The 26,260-nt window shown below is 41.0% G+C and overlaps 3 protein-coding genes and 1 long non-coding RNA gene across 4 annotated transcripts in view; 2 read left to right on the top strand and 2 right to left on the bottom strand.

The window, feature by feature from the left end:
- Positions 1 to 12,226, top strand: part of nol6 (nucleolar protein 6 (RNA-associated)) — a 15,373-nt gene extending 3,147 nt beyond the window's left edge. The window contains exons 9-26 of the mRNA XM_032516481.1: positions 18 to 76; positions 166 to 267; positions 357 to 472; positions 817 to 994; positions 1,286 to 1,408; positions 2,176 to 2,324; positions 5,398 to 5,473; positions 5,738 to 5,878; positions 6,027 to 6,144; positions 6,393 to 6,547; positions 6,764 to 6,927; positions 7,213 to 7,365; positions 7,487 to 7,584; positions 7,751 to 7,875; positions 9,939 to 10,028; positions 10,145 to 10,345; positions 11,558 to 11,659; positions 11,829 to 12,226. Of these exons, the coding sequence (XP_032372372.1) occupies positions 18 to 76; positions 166 to 267; positions 357 to 472; positions 817 to 994; positions 1,286 to 1,408; positions 2,176 to 2,324; positions 5,398 to 5,473; positions 5,738 to 5,878; positions 6,027 to 6,144; positions 6,393 to 6,547; positions 6,764 to 6,927; positions 7,213 to 7,365; positions 7,487 to 7,584; positions 7,751 to 7,875; positions 9,939 to 10,028; positions 10,145 to 10,345; positions 11,558 to 11,659; positions 11,829 to 11,978 (2,300 nt within the window). The 3' untranslated portion in view covers positions 11,979 to 12,226. The remainder of the gene's footprint in view (positions 1 to 17; positions 77 to 165; positions 268 to 356; positions 473 to 816; positions 995 to 1,285; positions 1,409 to 2,175; positions 2,325 to 5,397; positions 5,474 to 5,737; positions 5,879 to 6,026; positions 6,145 to 6,392; positions 6,548 to 6,763; positions 6,928 to 7,212; positions 7,366 to 7,486; positions 7,585 to 7,750; positions 7,876 to 9,938; positions 10,029 to 10,144; positions 10,346 to 11,557; positions 11,660 to 11,828) is intronic.
- Positions 2,746 to 5,458, bottom strand: LOC116689840 (zinc finger BED domain-containing protein 1). Its single transcript, XM_032516482.1, has 2 exons — positions 3,657 to 5,458; positions 2,746 to 3,520 (listed from the first exon to the last, which is right to left on the bottom strand). Exons 1-2 carry the CDS (start codon positions 5,169 to 5,171, stop codon positions 2,972 to 2,974), a joined length of 2,064 nt encoding a protein of 687 aa, XP_032372373.1. The 5' UTR covers positions 5,172 to 5,458; the 3' UTR covers positions 2,746 to 2,971.
- LOC116689843 (uncharacterized) lies at positions 8,054 to 9,284 on the bottom strand. The gene is made up of 3 exons (XR_004332113.1): positions 8,511 to 9,284; positions 8,312 to 8,395; positions 8,054 to 8,189 (listed from the first exon to the last, which is right to left on the bottom strand). It is a non-coding gene; the product is annotated as an uncharacterized LOC116689843 (long non-coding RNA).
- A 6,988-nt stretch (positions 12,227 to 19,214) lies between the features above and the next one.
- On the top strand, positions 19,215 to 25,464 carry aqp3a (aquaporin 3a). The gene is made up of 6 exons (XM_032516448.1): positions 19,215 to 19,471; positions 22,938 to 23,064; positions 23,275 to 23,412; positions 23,554 to 23,669; positions 23,800 to 24,017; positions 24,186 to 25,464. The coding sequence occupies exons 1-6, from the start codon at positions 19,364 to 19,366 to the stop codon at positions 24,385 to 24,387; spliced, it is 909 nt and encodes a 302-aa protein (XP_032372339.1). The 5' UTR covers positions 19,215 to 19,363; the 3' UTR covers positions 24,388 to 25,464.
- The last annotated feature ends 796 nt before the right edge of the window (positions 25,465 to 26,260 follow it).

Here is a 26,260-nt window from a genome sequence, read left to right as displayed (position 1 = left end):
CCCCCCCCCCCCCCCAGCATCTACAGACCTGACAGTGAATGGAATTAGCCTAGCCAAAGATCCTGACACTACAGCTGTAAGTGGTCTAAACCTGTGCATGTGCTATCTTCACCCTTTCATTATCATAATTATAATTTTCTTTCTTTTTCTTCTTTGCCCCTGCAGCCATCCCTTGCAGAGTTCCACAATGCTTTTCAGGTCGTATTTGTCGACCCTTCAGGACATCTCAACATGTGTGCTGACATGACCACTTGTACCTACAAACAGGTAAATACTAGAAAAACAGATGTGCATTTGAAATGAGATGATTTTCCCACGGGTGGACAGGTTTTGACCATTTTATAATTGGTTTTCAGCTGCAGCACGAGGCCTCTGTGTCGATGCAGTTCTGGGACAACCCTACTGTGGACGGGTTCCACAGCCTCCTCATGACACCTAAACCCATGATAAGGACAAGCGACCACATATTCCAGTATGCCTTTATTTCTTAGCTAATGCAACAAACCTCAGTTATATCCAGTCCTTCTTTTTATGTACATAAGCTGTTTATTTTTCCTTTTCAACACACATCATTTTCCACTGTCTATGACGTGCTAACTTCTCCTTATACAGATTCCGGCTAAAGATAGTTTAGACACCTTCTCATATGGGCACATAGGCATTGTCTAACATGTCAGGTAATAAAGAGGGTACTTGGGAAAAAAATATCCTACTGCTCGCTTGACATCACAAGAGTTAATTTCAGAGCAGGACTCTATCACGTTGTCTTTGACTTCCCAGTCAGCTTCTGATTTGTGCTTTTCATCTCCCGCTCAGGTTATGTGACCTGGTGAAGCTACAGTCCAGCTGTAAGAAACTGAATCTCCTCAGTGAGCTGATGGACCACAGTGGAAATTACGTCCACACGGCACTCCCTCCTATCCTGTCGCTGCTTCAGCGAGGACTGGGCCAACGGATCCACCTCCTCACCCACTCCCTCTCTCCTGACCCTGAGGTGGGAAGCATTTACATTCAGGGGATCCAGTCGTCCATGTCTGGCTTACTCAACTAGCAGAATGTGCACACTGAGTATTCAGTGCTTAATGTCATCATTGGTCTAAGCTGGTTTTGAAAAGAAAACCTTGATTGAATTAGCACTAACTACTACTACAATAACGTTACGCTTGGGACTCAAAACAGGGCAAAGGTCTCTTACTTAAAATAAAAAAACTTGTGTAAAATAATATTTACTATCATATAATCATTGAATTTGTGGATCTTGCCCCATTTTTTTGTTTTATCACAGTGGTCTGTGGCGAGTGAAGCCCCGAAACACAAAGCCCAACCTCCCCTCTCCTTCGGGTTGCTCTTAAAGCCGGAGCTGGCAGCCTCTGCCCTGGAGAGAGGCCCGCCTGCAGACAGCCCCAAGGTAACCTCACCTGACCCTTTCTGTCCATCCATAGATTTTCTTTTTCCCATGTGGATTGAGATAGTTATTTTACTTAAAGTGCTCACATTATGCCTTCTGGCTTTCCTTTGTGATTTATATCTTTTTTTTGGGCATGTTATAGATTTACAAAGTGAAAATGCCCAAAGTCCCAAAGGGACTTACCATCTCCAAAAGTAAACACTGTTCACAAACTGCTCCAAACAGCTCTGTTGTAGTCCAGCCTAGACTTCTGTGACAAACGTGCGTCACTTTGTAACACACGTTATAATGCTCGCCTAGGTGCTAGCATGGCATGCCCTCAAACTCTGCTCCTGACTGGCTAGTAGTCCTGACCTGGGTACTACACATGTCCAACTCCAAACAAAGATGGAATTAAAGTGTTATGTCTCACTCTGTAGCTAAAACAGAGAGCTCAACACACAGGGTGAAAAGAGGAGCTGCAGCAATGTAGAGCTCAACAAAAATGTTTTTTGAAAATTAAACCATGTAAACCTAGTTTGATTTGAAATGAGCATAATATGAGCACTTTAAAATCAAGTGCTACGAAGATGGGGGTTGTATTTGTATTAGTGTGTACTCACTGCAACAATGTACTTAACATGCAGTGTATTTGATTAGTAAAGACCTTAGATGTAAATTTTCACATACGTTACGCTAAATCTATGGTTGTGAACAAAACAATGTACATTTCTTAATCATTTACATATCATGATCCATTATTAAGCACAGCTGTGTCCTTCCGTTAGGCCGCCGAGTTTCGTCAGCTGTGGGGTTCTCGCTCCGAGCTGCGTCGATTTCAGGACGGCGCCATCACCGAGGCTGTGCTGTGGGATGGAGAGACCATGTGCCAAAAACGTCTAGTCCCCAGACAGATCATTACACACCTGCTACAGCTGTATGTATTCTTTTATCATTGAGTAGCATGTTGCAGGACACAACAGACGTCACATTATTACTATGGTCAGTGAGTTTCTAGCTGCATTGAAAACAAATATTTAGTATAACAAAGGAACCAACCAGTGATTTTCCTTTTTTTTTTAATTCTTATTAGAAGACTATTGTTAAGAAATGTATCCAATCTATTTAGTTTCTACTTGTTGCTTGGGTAAGCCTAATGTTTGATTTTGAATACCAAGGATTTGATAGTGACCACGTGTTTACTCAGTTATTGCTCACAACAGCTGGAAGCCAAGAGTTTCAGCCATCGAGTCCATTGAGATGAGACAAACGATGTATTGTATTCATAGTAAGAGATAAGGGTTGGGTTCTGATAAACTTGCTGTCCAGTCCAAATTTTAAGCATTGCTCTAGAAACCTTTTTTTTAATTATTTGTCTGCCACTCAGAAATGTTATAGGCCAGCTTTGAAATCTATGAACTAAATGAAGGAATAACATTTAGATTTTGTGTAATAAAACAAATTACATCATAGATACTGTTTACTATTAGATACATTTTCACACACACACAAAAAAAATACATGCATGGTAAATTCACAGCATTTGAATTACAGTGTGGCTTTCGGGGGAGCCCTAGTTAACAGTTATACATTTCTGTTTACAAAGATCATCATGTCAACATGTTCTGGGCTCAATCTGGTTCGCATTGTTGCAAATGTTTGTCCAGCCTCTGACAGTAAAGATGGCAGTGATACACCAGGTACACATAAATAGTGTCTTGCCAGAGTGGCTAGCTTGGGGAATCTTGGTCCATTTACCCTCCACCAGTCGAGAGGGTTTATGTCCAATGAGGGAGCAATGTCTCTTAAGTAGTAATCGACCTGAGCCTCAGAGTCTGTGGCATAGGAGGAACTGTAGTTGTCTCCTAGGAGCAACATCATGGTGTTTTTGGTGTCACTTCTCAGTTGGGAAGGCATAGCCACCTGGCTTATATCGGGTGTAACCAGGATCTCCTGCTGTTCATCCTTTGTGCCCACTGTAGTAGTTATCGCATCTAATCTGGAAACCAATTCATGTAGTTTAACCTTTGCAGCGAGTCTCCCCGTTGGCGTAAGGAAGCTGAGATGTTTGTGACGAGGGTCCAGCATAGAGGCGATCAGGGCGGGTTTGGAGGCTAGGTCAGTAGAGTCAACCTGTAAACCATAAAATAAAATTATAGAGTTAAGGTAAGGGAATGCAAATTGTTTATACTAGCATTGCCAAAGACATTACAGTTAAAGCACAAATTGATTAGTGACTTTTGATTACCAGTAATTAGTTTCTGCCTACCTCCATGTGATTTCTAAGTGACTTCTGAACTTTCAGCTTGAACTCGGAGACTTGTTCAACGTCATTCTCTTTTGGCACAAGGTGGGTCTGAATGAGGCTGAACGTGATTGGGTAGATGTTCGAAATGGACACTTCTGTTTCAGCAGATATGACTGTTGTTGCCCATTTTAGCGTTGCCAGCACAGGTGTGAAATTCTCAATTATTTGCCAGCAATCATCTTCAATCTCAAGGATCTGAGCTTCCTGTCTGTTGGTGGTTGTGCGATCAGAGAGCACAGCTTTAATTGCCCACCGTTGCTCAAGTAACCTTTCAAACATATCGCAGATTGTGTCCCATCTAGCTTTACTCGACTGGATGAGCTTGTGCTGTGGCAGGCACATCTGAACTTGCTTCTGCGCCAAGGCCTCACTTGCCAGCAAGTTGTGATTGAAGTGCTTGACTAGTTTCCCAGCAGCAACAATGATGCGAACTAGATCCTCACTCAGCCCATCACTGACTGCTAGCTGCAATGTAGTGGCAAAGCAAGTGGCATAGTCCCAAGTGACACTGGCACACGCATGGGCGGACAAGATGCCATGCGTGTTGTTATGAACACACGCAGTCACTTTCCCGCCGATAGCCCAGGTTTGCACAGTTTTAAGGAGCCTCTCTGTGACACTGCCTGCAGTTGTGTGACTGTTTGATGGCAGCTTGTGTGTCTGCAGCACAGCTGACCTCCCCTGCCACTCCTCTGTTATGAATGAACAGAAAACTGTAATGTATCTCTGAAATGGGAGGGCTGTCCAGAAGTCAGCAGTGAGAGCCACTTTCTCCACTCTACCCAGCTGTGCAACAAGCTCATCTACCTTCTCATGGAAATGGCCTTCAATGAGGCGTGTGATGTCGCCAACAGATGGCATTTTATAATTCTGCACGGTGTATGCAAGAAGCTCACGAAAACCATCGCCACTAATCACGCTAACGGGAAGCATGTCCTTCTCTATCATTCTGGAGATAAGTTCAGTCACCTCCGCGTGTGCTGCAAGTGACACACCATCACTGGGCATAGTGTCTTGGTGCTTGTTTTTGATGTGGTACATCATGCTGGTGGTGCTGCTCCTGTATTTCAGCTTGGTGTCGCACATCGTGCAGTGAACCTCGTCGTCCACTTTAATGAAGATGTCCCACACAGAGCTCCGCTTCAGGCGCTTCCTCTCCCCGTACTCGCGCTCAGGGAGGTTGGTAGTCGTGTTCATGTTGGGTGACATGATGGCAACCTGCATGATGTCCGAATTAGCGGTGCTCTCCTCCTCAACGCACTGCACGGTGACGTTACAAATCACCGGCTTCTCGTCTTCGTCTGACGTCAGCGGTGCGGCGGACGGATGGTGCCTGCTCATGTGGTTGATCATGGAGCTGGTGGCGCCGCCGCAGTACTTCAGCGTAGCGTCACATTTCATGCAGCGGACGAAGTTGTTATTCACTTGTTCAAAGCAGTCCCACACAGAGCTCCGTCTCCTCCCCATACGCTTCATGTTGTCGTGCAGCAGGCTAATGTCTGAAAATGTTGTTTTTTTTTTATAAAGCTAACGTTAACTGTTAGCTAATGTTAGCGCTGGCTGTCGCCAAAAAAAATAAGCCGATTTGGGACCAGTTCTACCTACAGAATTAAAGTGAGGTGAATGTATGCATACATTTGTTTACGTCTTGCTTTAAAAAAGGAAAAAGAAACAATAGATTTATAAATATATTATCCACCAGGCATGCAGATATCCCCGAGTCCTCCATGAGATATGTTGGGGCGATGGCGGATGACGTCATCAAAACAGGAAGTGAGGTAAATTTCAAAATAAAGTCGGTGCGACTCGGAAAAAAATGTAATAGCGATTTTTAAAGTAATTAATATTCTTGTATAGAAACCCTGCACTGATTTTGTTATGAGTTGTTGTAATATTATTATTATGTCATATGTTGTGTTTCTATTGTTGGTATTTAATCCAAAAATGGCGAAGACCGCCAGAAAGTATTACCATTTCATCATGAAATAAATGTCTATAATGTGTATGTACAGCATGTGTTTGACTTGTATTGTGCTCTTCAGCTGCCTAGCACTGGAGAGGAGGAGAGTTTACGGGTGGTTCAGTCCTATGATGACCTGAGTAGAAAACTATGGAGGTTGGAAGGTCTGCCTCTCTCCATCACAGCAGTGCAAGGAGCCCACCCTGCACTCAGATATACACAGGTAAAGCCTATTGTTCTCATCAGGGAACTGCTCTCATTTATGCAGTAGTAGAAGAATGACATTTTCAACTCCAGTTCAATGAGTCATTGATACTGTACAATCGTTAATGAATTTATGACAGTTCTTATATTTCAACTTTGCCTTGCAGGTCTTTCCCCCTCTGCCACTGAAGCTGGACTATTCCTTCTTTGACAGAGAAAAGACTTCCAGATCATTGGTGCCAAAGGAAGGCAAACCCTGCCCTGCATATATCACCCCTATCACAGGTAAGTGTTTAATTTACAGGCAAGTTAAGGAAGTTGTTAACTCTCGTTTAATCTGTTGCAAACTACTGCTAGACTTCATCAAAGTTTGACTGAAATATAATATTTCCTTGATTTCTGTGATGTTCCTGGTGGTTTAAAAATGCTAAAGGACTTAATGAGTTACAACCCATGCATTAAAAGTAGGGGAATGTTAGCCACATACATATACTATTCCATATACAAATGTGTTGGGAACCCTACTCTTGCAGTGATCTGTCACATGGAGGGGAGCGGAAAGTGGCCTCATGACCGCCTCGCCATCCGACACATCCGAACTGCCTTCCACATCCGTCTGGGAGAGTTACTCAAGAAGCACCATAATTATACGTGCAGGCCCTGTCCCACACACCTAGATATCTGGAAGGTACATGTTTGAATTTGTGTATAAGTTGCACTTTTGTCTGTAAACTTGACTGTGGTTTTTCTTTGAAATCGATTAATACATTTTCATTAAAGTTTGTGGTATAGCCAGGCAAATTGTGTTGTTGTTGTTTTTGGCAAAGTATTATTTTTTTTTAATCACAGTTCAAAGTATTCGGTTTATTAATGCTGTTTTATTTCCATTTGTTTATGCTTCCAGGATGGCTTGGTGTTCCGCCTCCAGGTGGCATACCATCGTGAACCTCAGGTGCTAAGGGAGAGTGTGAATGCCGAGGGCCTGCTGGTTGTAAGGGACAACGAGGAGGCTCAGGCTCTGGAAATGGCCACCATTCACAAGCCTCTACTTACCAGCACGTTGCATGGGTAACAAAAAAAAAACAAAAAAACTAACGCAAAGTAGTATTTGTGCGTCAGTGTGGGAAAGCAGGGTCTTAGGTTTTGGTGCCCTCAGTCTTTTCAACCCTACATATTTCTGTGAGAAACCAAGAGTCAGTTTTGGTTTTATGTTTTCATTTTCTTCAACATTTGTCCTCCTTTTTGTCCTTTCTGTCACCATATTTGGTCTCTTTCCTGTTTCTATTTTTCTGCATGCACCATTTTCTCACTTTCCTGCCCCATCTTATACTGTACATTTCACTCTGTTGATAGGCTCCAGCAGCAGCACCCATGTTTTGGGGCAGTATGTCGTCTCGCCAAACGCTGGCTGGGGGCTCAGCTCTTTAGTGATGACATCACAGAGGACACAGCAGACCTGCTGGTGGCGTCGCTTTTCCTGCAGCCTGCACCCTTTACGCCACCAGGGTAACTACCGCTTCTACTTTTTACCTTTTTGTTTGGTCCACCACACAGTCTTTCCCAATTTGTTTGTCACTTCCCTTTGTTTGTTCAGTAGGTCATAGGAATGAATTTCTGTCTTCTTCAGTTCTCCTCAGGTCGGCTTCCTTCGCTTCCTTCATCTGCTCTCCTCCTTTGACTGGAGGAACAACCCGCTGGTTGTCAACCTCAACAACCAGCTCGCAGGCAAGCACTCTCTCTCTCACACACCCCTTTTTCCTCTGTGGCACACAAACAAATCCCTATATGACCTTTTTTTTATATATACACCGACATAGTTTAACATCCTGCTCATATGCATTGCTGTTTCAACGCCAACTTTGATTGTTGTTCACCTCTCTGTCACATGCAGCCTCCGACTACACGGAGATCAAGAATGACTTCACTGCCACCAGGGAGTCACTGCCTGTCATGTTTATAGCTACACCTAAAGACAAAAAACAATCCATTTGGACCAAGCGAGCACCTAGTGTACAGGTCAGTGGACACAAATACAAGTACGCAACTCCCACAACAGCACATTTAATAGATTGGCACTCAATGCTGAATTTAAAGTGATTAAATATTACAATTGGCCAATAAGAGGACAAAAAGACAAAAAATTGAATACTTGGGAAAAATACCAAAAAGATAGATCACCATATTTTAGTTTTTGTTTTGTTAGACTTGTAAAACAGAGAGAATCACAAACAACAATGTAGAAAAGAGTTGCATGTTCTCAGCAGAGAGCAGTCACATAGTTTCCCAATCCTGGAGCCTTTTCTTAGTTCACACTGGTCTCCTGGATAACACTATATGACACCAAATTAAGGTAAAATATTGATCCATGAACAGATACTAAGTGTATTGCACTGAACAGATTGACCAGATGGATTTCAGGAGTAGAGATGGACTGTGTTGTTGCATTACATACCACAGGCAGATAGCCGTGGTTTTTTTCTTAGAGCCAGAAATTGATTGTTCTGAAGTCTTTGCAAATTCCATGTAAATCGTTGATCTGGAAATGCAGAAAAGTTAGGTATCACTTTTAATACACCTCCGAACACCACTAGAATATCAGATAATGAACAACATTCTGAAGAATTTTTACAAGCACTGCTTGTGTAGCTCACCAATTGCTTTTCATTGCTGTCCTCTGTTGTCTTGAAATAAGTTAAATATTTAGCTTTGTATTCCTCTGCTTGAATGTGACCATGGCTGTAAAAGAGTCTGGTGGCACACAGTAATGTACGGTAAAGGTAATCACACCAGCTCCCCATAGTGCGTAGCTGACCCTGATAAGCTTCCTGTGGTATCCCACCTCACTCCCCCTACAAGCCCAACATTAACCCTGAGCCTCTCCCTGCAGCCTCCTTTATAACGTCTGTGGAGAACAGGACCTTTGTGCTCTGTGACGTCCTGACAGAGACGTCATTTATGCCTCATCGCCATGTTTAGGATGATTTTCATTTTACCTTGTCTGGATGTCTGGGTTGCATAGATCAGTTTCTTGTTGAATTCACATGCCCACCTTTGCGGACCACCAAACCTTTCACAACAAATAACTGAGGTGTGTGAAGGATCCTGACTCAGTGTATTCTTTGGAGTTTCTCAGTGCCTCCGAATGACCACTAGAGAGCAAAGTGGCATGGAGTTAATCCGTTCACAGAATACTTTAATGTTCTAACGTTTCTCTCAGAACACACAAGATGCTTTGTATCAACAAGATACATACATGACCTTAGAACATGTTAATAAGCTTTGCACATATTGTGATTTTATACTGAACCAGAAAGATATTTCAAGTTAGTTTGAATGAAAGTACATTGTTCATTTCCCTAGTGAATGAATGGGTTAGAATCTGGTTACAAAGTGTACTTGTAGGAAAGATGAGGTAAAAATGTGGAACTAAATGGGTTTGAGGAGAGCCTTTCATTAGGGAGAAAGTCAATATCTCCATAAAAGTATCCATACAAGCCTGAAAGGAAAAAAGTACTTAAAATTAGCAGATAATGGTACAACTGGGACGATAATGTGGTACATTAATGGGAGGATAATGTGGTACATTAATGGGACGATAACGTGGTACATTAATGGGACGATAATGTGGTACATTAATGGGACAACCTCATGCAGTGATCTTACATTCTCCTAATGACAAGGAAACAAGGCTTAAGGCACTATTCTCTTGCCACGAATGCCATAGAAGAGGAGGTCCCAAGTAAGAAACTGCGTGTTTGTACATGTTTAGTTTAGCCTAGAACACACATTTACTTGTGGTCATATTGACTATCGCATTTACTCAGTGATCCTTTGCACTAATGCAAAAAACTAAAACACATAAGGGTGTGCGTTCATCAGACAGGTTGAAACAATCAATTTGTTTCATTTTCATAATTGTTGGATTTGCGTTTCCTGGGAAATTGCTACTTGGAAATACCAGTGCTAATTGATAGCTTTACAGCCACAATGGAGATCTATACATTCATATGACATTCCAAAATGTTTTCAGCTAAAATGCTTGTTTACCCATTTCAAGTTCTATATTTATCTGTCTTTAGATGCTGCAGCGTGTGGTGATGGTGGCTGCTGAGAGTCTTAAGTTACTGGAAAATCAGTTGATGGACAGCAACCAGATACAAGATGTCAGGGTTAGTAAAAAACGCTCAAACGCTCGTTTAGTATTGTCGCCGTAAATGCTTGACTATCTGAAGGAAATGGGATTTAATAAACGTCAGCCATGTGATGCACTCGTGTGTTTGTGTAGGTGGTCATGCGCCCTCCTCTGGATGCCTATGATGTGTTGATTCACCTGAACCCCAAGCAGGTTCCCCTGCTAGTTCAGGCAGTGGACCCCCCCGCTGTCACCTTCAGCAGGGGCATCATGGCAGGCAATGTGACCCAGTCTGGAGGGGCCCTGCCCGTCATCGACTACAACCCCGTGTCCCTCTACATGGCAGAGCTTAGAGTGAGTGGTTTTTATCTTGTTTTTTGTGATCACATTTTTTTTTTTTTTTACTCAGAAACCACAAACATCCACAAACAATACATTGGGACATAGGAACACGTCCCAGGGCCAGAAAACAGGAGGGAGGGAGACAAAACAACACATGCAGAAACAGACACACATAAACAAACCGACAGACACAAGACAAGGGACCAAACACCTGCGCAAGTAAGAGGTCTGGGCTGCGGCAGCTCAGTGAGTTTTGTCTAAACTTATGGTTAAAAGGAAGGCGTGGTGTTAATAACGCATTGTTACCACTGGAATGGATGTGAAGAAAGCTGTGCAGCAGGATTTACGCATGCAAGTTGCAGCTAGTATGTGACGTCCAGCAGTTTCCTGACATTAAAAATGAATGACAAAGACGAGAAACACCCAGGCTGTACTTACATTGTTCACAATGTAGGTAGGTTTCCTCGAAACGATGTTTTTACATTTCTCAGAAATGTTCCGCTTTTTCACCTTTTCCGTACACTCTTGCGCATTACCCGCATGCATGGGGATGTTTATTAGTTAGAATCTTGATTTATGTCAATCTGAATTTTTTTTTGTCTCTTTCCAGTTCTTTCTCTCTGTCTCCCATTTATGCAATCCAAAGATGTGTTACGTTATGCAACCAATACATGCCTTCTTTTGTGCACTGTATGAATAAGTTTACACTAACCATTAATGATGTGGATCAGCAGTCAACCAAAGACCGTAGCCATTTTGCAGAGATATGATAAAGCATTTATTTTGATTGCATACCTGCTTTTACCTTTATTTTATTTGAGAGATTATTTACTTGAATGTTTTTTTTTAATCTCTCTTCTCAGTCCTAATTGGTGGGGGTGGAAGTTTTTGTTGTTTTTGTAGTTGTGTGTCATGATGGATGTCATACTCTTGCTGCAGAACAAATCTACCTACAGGTACAAATAAAGTAACCTGAACCTGAGACCTAATACAGTAGCTAGACGAGGCCGATTGCACAGAATTTGTTAAATGTAACCACTTTTGGAGGAAGCAAACTCAAAATACTAACTGATTAAGATCTGTCTTGTCCTGATGTGTAGTTTTGTTTGGATTGATGCCATTTTGTATTTAATAGGCTTTTGGCCTAGAGTACTGCAACAAAATGGATTCTGTCACCTAGTGCCCTGAAATTCTACTGCATCACTTCATGTAATTTATTTTCAGGAGGCTTTTGGAAACCTAGCCCTCTTCTTCTGTGATCCCTATGGTGGAACAGTGATCGCCGTTTTATGGAAGCCAAAGGCCTTCATCCCAATGCCTTTTAAGGTAAAGTCAAGTCCTCCTATCTAAAAGCATTAATATAGGAGAGATAACTTTTTGGACTGCCAACACTTAGCTTTGTTGTGTCATGTGTCTCCTTTACCTCCATCCTCAATTCACTCACATTAACATCCACCATTGATGACCTGATGCGTTACATTTTTCTTAATCACAGACGTCGCAGGTGTCTGCTCGGAGTGTGGTTGTCACTGGGGAGGAAGCAAATACAGTTCCCAACATCGAAGCGATACTGGAGGACTTCCGGATCATGGGAAAGGGCTTGATCAAATCCCTGGAAGCCAGGACTGAAAAATGGTCGTTGTAGACAACACAGATGTACACACATACACCCTTTAATTTTCCCATTTGATATGTTGTATTGGAAACGGTGTATGGATGCCTTTTGTTTTGTTTGTGCCTGACTTGTAATACAGAACAATGGAAACGTGAATGCATTTTGGACATCTTATTAACAATAATATGTGTTAACAATGTTGCTGTAAAAGACCAGCCAAATGTCTGTTATGGTGACGCTCTATTATGTCTAATAAATTAACAAGTCTTTTGATTTTATCTTTGACTCCTCTTGCCTGTCTGCCTATAGTCCTATTTATTAGTGGATGAAACTGTGAAAACATGATTGGTACATAATCGGTAATAACGTTTATTAAATTACGTAAAATACATACATTTGCTGCTTTTGTGTTTCCAACACACACAACTGTTGGAATTGCCTCACCTGTCTGATTTAGCTGGAGCACTTTGAGGTCCCCCCTTTCAGTCATGTCTGTACTTGTTCTGTCCGTTAAGGTAAAGCATGTAAAACAGAGTTTTATGATCTCAGGTTGATGAAACATTAAAGCTTGTCTTGGTAATCTCTGATTTCTAAATGCAGAGTATGGACAGAGAATATGTGGTAACAGTCCTATGCTTTACAGAAAAACTGCTGGCCCTCTGATAGGCCCTGTGCGTAATATATCGTGATTGTTTAGTGGGTGAGACTGTTGCGTGGCAATCTATCTCTCACATTCTTTAAGGCTTGTTTGAAGGTTTCAGTTGAACTTTCACTTGTTACTGAAAGAGCAATACATCTATCTGAGATGCAGGCGAGGCTTGTGATTAGCACACGTTTAAAAAGAGTGATGTGAATACTTGTCAGTGTAACATGTTCTGAATACAGTTACAGATAATGTAATCTAGTATACTGTATACGGAAAACAAAAAATCAAAATATATATATGCATTATTTAAATCGGTTTGTGTTCAATTAAATATCAAAACTTTAAAAAAGACAATTTGTTACAGACTATATTTAATCTGAGGCATAAAATTACTAAATCATATTAAACCTCCTTAGAATGACCATAAATTACATAATATAAGATGTGTTGCAATGGCTTACACTGTGCACACTGTTCTTACAGTATTACGGCTACCAGTGCTATTGCACAATTTAATATTAAGATTATAAATGGCGAAATGGTGATGCATCGCTTGCTGCCGCAAAGAATTGCAAGAAAGTATTATCTACTTTTTCTTTCGTAAAGGATGGTCCAGTGTATCATATGCTAAAGGAGTCTAGAAATGACCATTGAAGCATCTTTGCATATCACTTAGACAATTCAACCGGCTCTTCTTATATGACTGCCACTTAACTACTTCTGGCTCATTTCACTGCATTAGGAACCTAAGCAAAAAAGATTTGACCGCAGTGTTGTCGTTCCTTTGTCTGATGGTCTGCTTTTGTTTCTGGCTCCAAGTGTTACTTCACCAATATTTACTATTTCTTGTCTTTTTGGATTCAGCTTTGCTATTAAAGCTTGCTTTTTTTTTTGATCAACGTGCCTTATTGGTCTCCTGCATTTAGGTACTCCTTTCAAACTCTGTTGTGTGACAGTACAATCAGACCAAGTGTGGACCCAGCGGACTCCAGGACCTGTTTTATTTGTACGGGGAGTGGAAGAGAGCTCCTAATAGGGAGTATAAGAGCGCTGTGTTAAAGATGGTGCACCTGAAGGCTGCCTCTGAGCCATGGCTCAGGAGCACTTTGCCTGAGTGGCTAAAGGACTTCTCAGGAACCCCTGATTCCCAAGTCTGCTTATCCAGGCTGGTTTTCCATCAGCTAGCCTCCAGTCTGCTGGCCACACGCAGGTCCATCAACCTTGGTATCCTGAGCCTGCAACCTGCTAGTTCCCAATCTACACCCGTGTGATGGTCTCCAGTCTGCGTCCCAGTTAGCTAGCCTTCAGCATGCTATTCACCAGCATGCTGGCCTTCAGTTTGTTTCCCAGCTTGCTAGCATCCAGTCAGCCACCCTCCTGTCTGCTCCGGACCCAGAACCGTGACTTCCGGTGTTCCAGACACATTTTTATCCCATGGACTCAGATGGAGAACCTACTCGTCTCGTCACATTCCCAAGTTTCTGTTGAGTTGTAACACTCCTGAGTTCCTGTTAAGTTGCAACGCTCATAATTTTCCTTTGATCTGCGGCAATCCCACGTTTCAGAGCCTCTGCAGTCATCAGTTCCTGTGCTTCGGTAGTCATGAGTTCCTGTGCTCCGGCATACAACAGTTCCTGTGTTCCTGGTGACTGCAGATTTGTTTTTCACACAAATTGGACCGTGGGGCTTATTATTCAATTGAAATCTATTAAGTTAAAACAAACAACATTTTAAAAGTGGTTGAAAAACCAGAAACACTACTACCTAGCAAAAGATAAAAAAGGGGGAGAGTTGCCACTGCTACTTCTAGGACCTTACCCCTTTTTCTTAACAATTAAATTAAATATTTATTATATATACAACTAGAACAACTATCCCGCACTGTCATATACAATATGTTGAAATCATACATGACTTAAATAATTACCTTGTGTTCATCCCAACAACCTTTCCACGTCCCTATACTATAAGAATAAATTATAAATCTTCTTAAATCTTCTCCCATCCTGTTTTGTTGCGGGTCAAATTGACACATTTTAAACTAATGGGTCAATTACTCAAGACATGTTAGCCCAGAGACCGGTGCAATCAAAACTGCTGGCTTGGGGCTAACACTAGCTCCAACCTGCTTGGTTCTAGAGTCTAAAGCATAACAGTTCCTTTTCCAATGTCCACGTTTGAGAAAATAATTACAAATGTTCTCAGATCTACCAGCACCATGTCCAATCCTCCGGTCCAACCCAACTGGTCTCCCTGCCTTAGACAACCAGAACGCTCACTCGCAGGCGCAGAATCTTCCACCTGTCCGCTACCAACACGAACAGTAGAAAACAGTGAAATCAGACCACCCCCGAGGCACAGCTAAGCACTCAAACTCAAACACTCAAAGTGAGAAGAATGTATCTGGATCATTCTCGTTAAATATGGGAACCAACCTCAAATCATTCAAATCATCCACAGGCCGTGGGATCACACTTGATACAGATGCAGAACACCCGCAGGAATTTTTCCATCTCTAATCAAATCCAGTTTTTGCTTCTGTAACTCAATATTTGCCTGCTCTGGTGTCTTGCCTTAATGTCTCTACCGACACTGAAAACGTAGCATAAATAAGCTAATTCCTTCTGCTGCTTGAATGTCAAGCCCGTTAAACTTACCATAGGCAAAAACGGGTTCTCTATCTCCACGGAGCCCGACGCAGCCTCTGTACTTCTCAAGACATCCATCTTAACCAAAATGGCTCTCAAATTGGCCCTCACTGACTTTTTGACTCTTTTATCATCAACATTAACGTCATAATACTCTGCAATCTTGATTAACTGATCCTTAGTACACTGCTCCAAAAATCTCTCAGTAGGCGCCCCTAAAAATGCCTTCACAAACATTGGTACTTGTATCAACACAAGTTGTAATTTATATAACACACAAACTTAGTCAGGGCACTTACACCACTTAATAGACCACTGTATATTTTTTGTTTTAAGCACTGAAACTTTTCAGCTAGCCAACAGGCTAATCGCTAGCATGTTTGTACATTGGATTTGATTGCATTTGATCAATTACATGTTTTGTTGGCAAACAATATAATTTTTTTTTTTTTAATTTATACTGTTTATTGTGGGGAAATTACAATTGACATTTTGTTTTGTTACTGAGAGGGCTGCCAGTGCTGGACCAGCGCCCTGATTGGATGGAGGGGATATAGTGCCTTGCTCAAGAACACCTGGCAGTGCCCAGGACGTGAAGTGGCATCTCTCCAGCTACCAATCCACACTTTGGTCCGTACAGGGACTTGAACCAGTGACCCTCCAGTATTTAATTTTTAATAATTAATAAAAAAAATTTAAAAAACAGCTTCTATCAACACTGCTTGTTGTTTATTTGTCACACAAACTTAAAGAGGGCGTACACACCACCAAACAGACCACTGTAGATGTTAGTTTAAACACTGAACTTTCCAGCTAGCCGACAGGCCAATCGTGAGCATGTTCGGAGTAGAGCCTGGCTATCGCGACCACACCCCGAGGCAACATTTTGCTGGCCAGGATTCGCGAGGTGTTCCACTGTGTGGAAACTTAGAGCGCAAATCAGCGGGTCAATTTGACTCTAAACCGAAGAGGTGTTTCGTTTCTATAAAATGAAATAAATAAATAAATAAACAATGTCCTGGTTTCTGAAACTTTTGGATAATTATTATTTTATTTTTTGGAACCTTGTTATTTATCCAGGTAAGTCGATTGAGAAGAATTTCTCATTTGCGACGACGACCTGTCACGTTCACACAAATCACACACCCACATTCATACCTGGAGTCTGCTGGCCACCGAGCAGCTCCACTGGAGGAGTTAAGGGTTAAGACCTTGCTCAAAGGGATGAGGGAGAAACAGGTGCTGACAAGTCACTCACTTTCCCCACCCAGATATTATGTCGGCCTAGGGATTGAACAGGGGGCCTCCCGGTCCTAAGCTCGCTTCTCTTACCACCACTACCCGGTCAATTTGACCAAAACTTCACAGCACAAATTGTAATGCACATGCTCTTCATAGTGGTACAAACACAGTGTTATTTTAAAATTAAACTTTCTTCTTCAATTAAAACCCCCTTATTTGCCTAAGCAACTTTTTTTTTTTGTTACCCTGAAGTGTTTTTTTTTTTTTGCCTTACATTTTAGCAGATCCATTAACTTCAGAGCATCAGTATCAGTCCTTCGAATGTCAGTGTGTTTGTTGCTGACATCATCTCTGTATGCCTTGAGGCAGTATGCCAACCTGTTCTGTTTGTCTGAACGAAAATAATCTTTCTTCACCTGTCTACGCCTGTTATGTCTCCAGCACTTGATGAAAAACACCTGGACACTGGCAATCTTATGGGAGACAAACACATCTGGTACGCACATGGCACATATGGCCATCAATCACAAATATCAAATGATCAGTGATATTTCTGAAGGACTTCAAGGTAAAAAAAAAAAAAAAACATAAGAAAACGTGTCAAAGGGCAAACCTTAATTGTTAGAACTTGTAATTGCAAAAAAATGGACAGAAAGTCATCTTGGTTTTACAGCTTTCTCTAAATGTTTGTGGGTACCACCATTCTTTTCCCTTTCCCTGAGCCAAACAATTCCAGGAAAAGTGGTTTAAAACCATGTGGCGCAAAAATGCAGCTCCTCTGGCTTCTAGATGGGATTCCTTCTGGAAGCCTGAAGAACTAAACTGAATCAGAAAACCAAAACAAAAGTAAAAGAAAAAAGAAGTGCAACCACACTCTTAAATCTATCTTTGTAGAAGATGGCAGCCCTGGTCAGGTTAAAATAGTTTACGAGAAATATAGTATAAATTTGAGAAATGAGGATTAGGATTTTGAGATACAAGATAAAGGGATAACAGTCCAGTTTAACTGATGATACTTTTATAACAAACAAATAAGTATTTTGTAATATCTGCTTATCCCTGAAGCCTATCTAGCATGCACTGGGTAAAGACAGGCTAACACCAAAAGGTGCCTAGCACTGAAAGTCCTACCTCTGGGAACTCTTCAATCCAGTTGAGCTGCAGATTACTCATGTATATTTGCAAATTATTTTTCTCACTCAGAATATTTTTTTTTATACGTGATACACTACACATTTTTTGGTGTGAAGCCTGTTTACGTTCTCTATAGCAAGTAATCTAATGCACCCCACTGTCAAAATGAAATGAAAAAAACAGAATAAAAGAACGTCAAACAGAGCGAAGAAATAGTATACTGATTCCTTCTGATAGAGGCATATCTGTAGGCTTTTAGAAATAGAACCTTTCTCACACCTCTATTGAAACCAGACAAAGAAGGTATAATAAGTGGTGATAAAGTTTCTGATGGGGGACAAAAGAACTTGTCAAAGAAAACAAGGTAAGGGACAAAAAGGAAAGATGAGAAGGTTAGTATGTAGTATGTTAGTATTTCACATGTATGTGAAATAGGGGACATCTAGAATCTTTCAACGGGGGTATTTGGGATTTATTTATGTTCATTTATAAAGTTTGCCAATTGGTGGACCAAGGTGTATAGAGACTGCTTAGGTTAAATTAGGTGCTTTTCATAAATATCTATGAAGTATGTTTATCCATATATGATTAATTTGCATAATTTAAGAGATTAAAGAAAGGGGAGATGTATTATTCAGTGGATTTTAGATACTCAGTTTCTAATGCTTAATGTTAAAGGGCAAACAGAGAAACTTGGATTTGGTTTTAGGTTAAGATCAGGTAAGGCAACACTAGTCTAAATCAGGTAGGACCATAGTAAGCGTGCAAAATGACAGTACATGTACATTTTCTATTAAAGCCACAGTGTGTTGTGTCTGTCTCCCCCATGAGGAATTCTAAGTAATGACAACAAAACTGTCCGTGCATCCACATGATACAAGCCCCCCCCCACACACACACACACACACAAGCAGTTGCTCCGTTGCTCAGTTGCTAGTAGCCAAGGAGGACACGGACGATTTAAAAGAGGTAGTTGTCTTCACTCGAGTTTCTGCGTGCGCAAGTCGCTAGACAACACCAGTTTCTGAACATTCTGAGAAATACAGAGAGTTTTGTGGAGCTTGTTGCAACTCATTTCGCAATGGCTTGAATGTAACAGGCGTTCGTTGATATCAAAACGTTATGCACTAAAGCTTACATTGCATATTCAAAATCAGAAGGACAAAAACATAGCTACACAAATCTCCAAAAGCAGGGAAACGTGACCACACTTATTGTAAAGTGGGCTTTTCTAAATTAAATTCTGAGGGAGAAAGAAGCATCATCATCAGTAAGTATGCTCTTTACTGTTTCTCTGTTCCTGTAGCTGCCTGATCGCAAGGCCATTTTTATTATGTCTCTAAAAGTCTGAATTCTGGCTGAACTTTTTAAATAGAGAAATCAATAACTGGATTATGTTTGGGTAAACTATGGTTATGGATATATGTCACAGGTGTGTGTGTGTGTGTGTGTGTGTGTGTGTGTGTGTGTGTGTGTGTGTGTGTGTGTGTGTGTGTGTGTGTGTGTGTGTGAGAGAGTGAGACAGGGAGTGGACAAGTGAGAAAAACAGATTGGAACTTACCGTGACAAGCAGGGAGGCGTGGTGCAGAGAGTGGAGGCGAGTCCAGGCTTGGCACCAGCCCAATCAAAGCCCATCTCTGCTCTATAAGAGGAGCCCAGTCCTCCCAGCTTCACAGCAGCTCAGAAAAAAAACTATCCAGCTACCGTGCCTGTCTTCTTACTGTCTCAGCCAGTAGCAAGAAAACATGGGCAGACATAAATTGCTTTTGGAAAAAATGGCCCGGTCCTGCCAGGTCCGGAACCTGCTGCTTCGTCAGGCCTTGGCAGAGTGTCTGGGCACCCTTGTCCTTGTGGTAAGTGTGTGTGTGTGTGTGTGTGTGTGTGTGGGGGGGGGGGGGGGGGGGGGGGGGGATAGGCATGGAAATACATTGCATCTCATGCTGAACAGATGAGTTTAAAAAAAAATAATTGCCAAGCATTTTATGAAGGGTTACAATGTTCATATATACTGTATACTTAAATATACTGTACATTAATAATAATGGTACTTCAACTGTGTCCCTTCGCAGTGTTTTCTATTCCATAAATCATAACTTCTAAACTTGAATAATTGCAAAGAGGATATCTGAAATGGTAGCTTATCATCCAACTTTGCCCTAATCATAATAGAAATAGATTGGACATTTTTTAATTTTGTTTATTAAAAGAGATCCAGATGATTGGCTATCTACACAGATAAACATATTGGGTAAAATTAGTTTTACAGTTAATACATTAAATACTAGTACAACAACCTGCTTAGTGGGCAACCTAAATGCTCTTGTATTGGCTTAAAGTTATTGTTAATATATATAAAGATGTTATTTATTTTGATATAATACACTCTCTGTGTGTGTGTGTGTGTGTGTGTGTGTGTGTGTGTGTGTGTGTGTGTGTGTGTGTGTGTGTGTGTGTGTAACCCTCCAACAGAGCTTAGTCAGAATTTCAAGCCACTCAGTTGTGTATAAACCAGTAAATAATGTTAACACAGATATGCGGTTGAAAACTGCTTATTAACTACTATTTACACAAGAGCTTAGGACTGAAAATATTTAATAACTATTATTAGCCAGATGACACAGCAAGTACTGTGACGACTGATGGAACAAGAAGGTGTGGCACAGTCATTTAATAGGTAAGAAACATCAATACAAGTACTGGGAAAGTCAGTGACAGAACAATTGGCATCACATTCATGTCATTCAACAGTCATGACTGAGATAATCTTCCTTCCTCTATCGGAGATTACAGAAGTTTCTCTCGCACATTTGTCATCATCTTTGCTGACCATCCTTCCTCTCCAAATATCAGCCTGTCAATACATTTTTCCCTAGTTAAATAAAGCAAACTGTTAATCATCACTATTGTAGGATAGCCTGGAGCGATAGGTGAGGTGTGCTTGCGTGAGTGCTTGTGTGCGCACACCTTGTATTGCCATGTGTCACTAGCTCCTTATAACTTGTAAGGATCATTAAACAGATTGTTTTTTGACTCAGTTCCTTCCCGAGGCTCTTTTGCAGAGGCACTGTCATTGTGTCCCGCGGTTAGCACCGCCCGAGACAATGTGATTGGTTTAAAGAAATGCCAATAAACCAGAGCATGTTTTTCTCCCATCCCGGAATGCTGTGTGGACTAGCCAGACCCTCCTCCGCAGCTTTGTGGAGATAGGTCTGGCAATGCGAGACTAATCCTACTGTAACTGTTTTGTTAACCCCTCAATGCACTCTCACAACGTGCATTTAACTTTCCACTTCAAACCACTGATCCCTGCTTTGCGTGGCCGTAGGGGAGTTTCTGAGGCTCTTCAGCCTGAATTTAAAAAGATCACACAGGTAGTGATTATAAGACCAGTTTTCAGCTACTAAACAAATGTGTGTTTCAGTAGGCTGACTGCTGTGTTTTGTGTCTTTTGTTCTTTTAAGCTTCCAGACTGTACTAAAAGCTGGAAGTACGTAGCTGCATGGATGCATTAGCAGCTGAATCAGCCAAATTAATGTCGGTTGAGAAGGTGTTGGAGTGCAGTTTACTAAATACAACCTTATGACAGCAACATAGCAAGTTGCAGGAATTCTTCCCCATAGTGAACACACATTCACGCTGGTGAATTTAAGCACTACGAGAGTTAGGTACAATACTCATTGCTCCAAGATTTAGTGTCGGATTTAAATAAGACCTTTTAGGTGGAATATGATCTAAGTAAGGAATTTGGCACTCACAAGCTAATGGAGCATCATGTGTAATCCAATGCCTCTGACATTAAGTATTTAAATTTTTCATACAAGCGCAAAAAAAAAAACACCAATGAGACATTCCCCTGCATTTCAAAAACAAAACTCAGCACAATTCTAGCATGAGGTGGATTCATGTAATATTTTTTTCCAGTAATGGCTGGCTCTGTCAGGGGTGGAAAAGAGTTTAGACTGAGCCCAGTGATAATGAACTTCCCTCAGGCACCAGTTTTTCTGAGTGTGGTTCCCTCAAAGCTAACCTCACCATCTAAATCCTGTGGTCTGGCTGAAAAGCATTCTCATTAGGGGGCTTAAAGAGCAGCAGCCTATGCTTGGACCACACATTTACCAAACACATACACCAAACAAGGAGGACAAACACACACACATAATCACACAGTGTGCAGAATAACCAGTATGGCACCTGCTTGGCAGTACTGCTTCCACGTCTAAAGACAGCATGTTCTGTAAATCCTTCTTCTTTGACAGAATCACCTTGCCCATGAACACATATGTTTTCCATAAGTCATCTAAAGTGGAAACAGAACTTTCTTTCCCTTCCCAGAAAAGGCCAAACATCTATTGTGGGATAGGAGGAAAAATGATCTGGGGTGTTTGCATTTCTTTTAACCAATCACAATCAAACAAAAGAAAAATGCCACATTAAATATTATATGAAGTTAACTCCCCAAACACATTACAGTAACATGAGCTGTTTAAATTAGATAGGAAACATGGTTAGGTAATTTGCTCTAACCAGTGTGACACCCTATGTAGTTTGTCCGTACCAATCTCCGCCATTTGACGTATCTGCCCAGAAACGTCCCAGTTATATAGTAAATGTTGTAAAAACATTCTTTGTAAATCTTTAGAATTATTCACTACAGGAACTAAGCGGCCCTGCCGTATTGCACAAACCAAATCTTCAAAACTTGCCATTTTCAGCGTGTGCTAGCCATTTCTGCCGCTTCAAGGTCAACACAGTGACCTTTGTTGTAGATACAGTATACTGTACTCCTGTGAGCCATTACGAACACAATAGAGCTCAGTTAATTCTGAGCACAGCTCATTTAATGGCCTTTTGTTCCACTGGTTTCACTGATAATGATCACGGTGCCTCATTTCACCCCTCAGCTTGACCGTGATCGGCGGACAAAGCACTAAATTTATCCAGTAAAAAAGAAAAAGTATCCTTTTTTATATTTATAAAACACTGAATACAGCGAAATGTTGCACAGGGAAATTCAAAAGCCCTTACGAACACGGATTTTCTGTCTGTTCTTTTCTTTTCTTTAAAATCACACAAAACTATTCCACACGCCACACATCACATTATCTAAGTACCAGCAGTTGTCTTGTGGCCTGGAGGTAGACCAGTGCCCCTCAACCAAATGGTTTTGTGGTTCGATCCCAAGCTCCTCCGGCCACATGTCAAAGTGTCCCTGAGCGAGACACTTGAGAATAAAGTTTTGTTCATACAACAGAAAATAAAGCTGTTTTGCGCAGAAGAACGCATCGGGACCTAACGTAAACCTTTCTTCTCTCTCTCCAGATGTTTGGCTGTGGTGCTGTGGCCCAACAGGTTTTGAGCGATGGTTCCCATGGCATGTTCTTAACAGTCAACTTTGCATTCGGCTTTGCTGCCATATTAGGCATCCTGGTCTGTGGCCAGGTATCAGGTACAGTAATACTACTAGTGTTGTATTGAAGATTATAATACTGGGAATTAATACTTTCTGATCAGTAGATTTTTCAGACAAATTCAAGTAGCAAGAAAACTATTTATCCAGCGTTGCCTTGATTTATAATTCTGGAATCTGATTCTATATTTAGATAATGTCCATGGTCTATAATATGCACTGACATACTGTCACCATGTACATTTGCAGGGGGCCATCTGAACCCAGCAGTGACCTTTAGCCTGTGCCTGCTCGGAAGAGAGCGTTGGAGAAAGTTCCCCATGTACTTCCTCTTTCAGACAATTGGTGCTTTCTTTGGTGCTGGCATCATTTTCGGCATGTACTTTGGTAAGAGATGATTCCAGATGTAGATCTAAATTCAAATAAATGATGTTGTTACAACCTTACATACCAATGTGTTTTAAGTGCTTCATTTGAAGAAAACAAAACATTATGCTTTACAGTATTTTGTTGTTTGCATCTCCTTAGATGCCCTGACAGACCGTCCTGGATCTTTCAATGTAACTGGTCCTGCTGCAACAGCTGGGATCTTTGCTACCTACCCTGGAGAACATCTCACCCTTTTAAATGGTTTCTTTGATCAGGTACCCTTTTTGACATGTAATAACAGCTATTATACACTACATTTTAATTTTTACAAATATAACCTAGGTGATGAAACTCAGGTGTCCAACTCCAACGATTTCCTTTTCAATGTACCTCTCTTGAACATAGATGATCGGCACAGCAGCGCTCATTGTTTGTATCCTGGCTATTGTGGATCCATACAACAACCCCATCCCCCAAGGGCTGGAGGCCTTCACTGTGGGATTTGTGGTTCTGGTCATTGGATTGTCTATGGGCTTTAACTCTGGCTATGCTGTCAATCCTGCCCGAGACTTTGGACCACGTCTTTTCACCGCTATGGCTGGGTGGGGCAGCGAAGTTTTCACGTAAGTGCTCAGATTTTTAAGCAATTTCCACATTGTTTATCTCCATGTAAACTCTCTTTCGCAACACTCTCACAGTGCTCACCATACAAAGACCTTATACTCTCGGGACAAAAAGTGAAACTCTTTCTATCATTATTCATAATTAACTACATTTTCGTCACTCTTCAGGGTTAGAGGAGGCTGGTTCCTGGTGCCCATTGTTGCCCCATTCATTGGCAGTACGATCGGTGTGGTAATTTACCAGCTGATGGTTGGCTTCCATACGGAGGGAGAAGCACGTGACCAGAAAATCGCAATAGAGGAGAGTGTCCGACTCACCAATGTCACCACCAACGAAAAAACCAAAGACAATGCCAAAGAAATGCACTGAGTGTGTATGAAAGCTAACAACTCTAACACATGCACATTCTGTAAATATCAACATACAGCAGCATTTTATCCTTCCAGCCACGACTATTTTTTACAATATTTACAGCTGTCGGGGTATCCCCCAAGTTAGCTGTGTGTTTGTGAAAACAGGCCACTCTCTTTACATTATAATGTAATTGGATTATATTGTAGGATTGGATTGGATTGCCCTGAGTGTGAATATAGAGGGGCGAAACCCAACTTCAGAATCCTAAAATTCCATTAATTATTTTAGGAGATGTACATTTGGATCTCATTCTATAGCACTCCAATTTGAACAGTATTGTATGCTTTATACCAGTGTAGTTTTATATAACTTGTAAGTTGACATATGAATGTCTTTTGCAACCAATGTCTATGAATTCTGTCAGTCCAGAATCTTTCACTGCATCTCAGATTTAAATTCGGGGAAATTGGGAAACAAAGAATTCAAAATTCATCGTAAAAGTTCAAATATTGCAGAAGATTTTATTGTGACATGCCATTGCCTAGCAAACTTGATCATTTACCCTTTCAATAGTCTTGCATTGCCAAACTCCACAGCACTGTTAAGTAAAGTCTGGCCCCTCCACATTTTCCTACATTCATCTCTGTAAATCTTTACAGTCATTCCCTGAAAGAACCAAGCAGGCCTGCCTTATTGCACGATGCACATTTTCTTCAAAACTTGCCATATTCAGCATGTAGCTTGCCAGGACAATGTTTCTGGTTGCTCTTTCTCAAAGCAAAAAAAATGTAACTGCTGTTTTGTAACTGCTTTTTCCCCATGTATTGTTTTCCACATTCATCATCTAAAACTGTTATTTTTTTATATTGTTTTTTGTTTTACTTCATATATTTGTTTATTACTTTTTTATCACTATTTCGTAGTCAGATTCAGTTCTGTATGTTCATTTTGCGTTCTTTATCACATTGTTAAAACATTGTTTAGGTGGAGGCTTCAAATAAACACATTGGGTTTTCTGCTTCTTCCTGCACTGTACATCATGTTATTTTCATTTCATTTAAATTGTGCAAAATAAAAAAAACTGAACTAAAACTTCTCGGATGTGTGTTAACAAATGACAATGATCTTCTATGTACAGCACAATATGAACTATCTGTCTTCAAATTGTTAGTTAGGCCTTTTGGTGTGCTCATACTGTACCTGGACTCCAAGGTTGGCTGCGGAACTGGACTGTGTGTGAGCACCTTGGTCCATTGTACGTAGGTTTAGGGGAAATGTTTTTGAACTGATACAATAAACTTCTCTTTTTGATTGTTGCATGAATGTGGATTGTGCGTTGGACGCTTTTGTTACTGTTCATTTTCAGAGGGGTTGGGTTGTAATCTGAGCACAATTCAATTGGCTATACTAGAGAGTCACACTGAACTGTAAACAAGAGTGGTCCAAAACAGTTTGCAGTTGTTGCAGCAGTACAAATGTATGATATGTAAAAGTAATGGAACTCAGTATTTGTCCATATTACCATGATAGAATATAGTGCAAGAGTCAATGTAACATATTAACATAATTTTATGAAATAGAGACTAAAATTAGAGTATATGGTACAGTAGCGTAGCAATATAGTATAGAATAACATAACACAATGTGATATATAGTATAGTACAACCATATAACACTATATAGTAGAAGAATAGTATAGTGCAGCAAAATAACATAGTATGTAGTATACCGTAGTGTGAAATATAACATTATATGTTGTATATTCTATATCCCTGACCTTTCACTTCCGGAATTGCTCCACCAATATCTGTTACCTTCCGCTTTCTTTGGGTTGGAATTTTAAACTCTGGTGGATTTATGAGGACTATGGTTAACTGCTCCTCAGATC

Source organism: Etheostoma spectabile, chromosome 5 (assembly GCF_008692095.1).
Source record: "Etheostoma spectabile isolate EspeVRDwgs_2016 chromosome 5, UIUC_Espe_1.0, whole genome shotgun sequence".
In the NCBI taxonomy this organism is placed as follows: Eukaryota; Metazoa; Chordata; class Actinopteri; order Perciformes; family Percidae; genus Etheostoma; species Etheostoma spectabile.
This window is presented reverse-complemented; position numbering and strand designations above follow the sequence as displayed.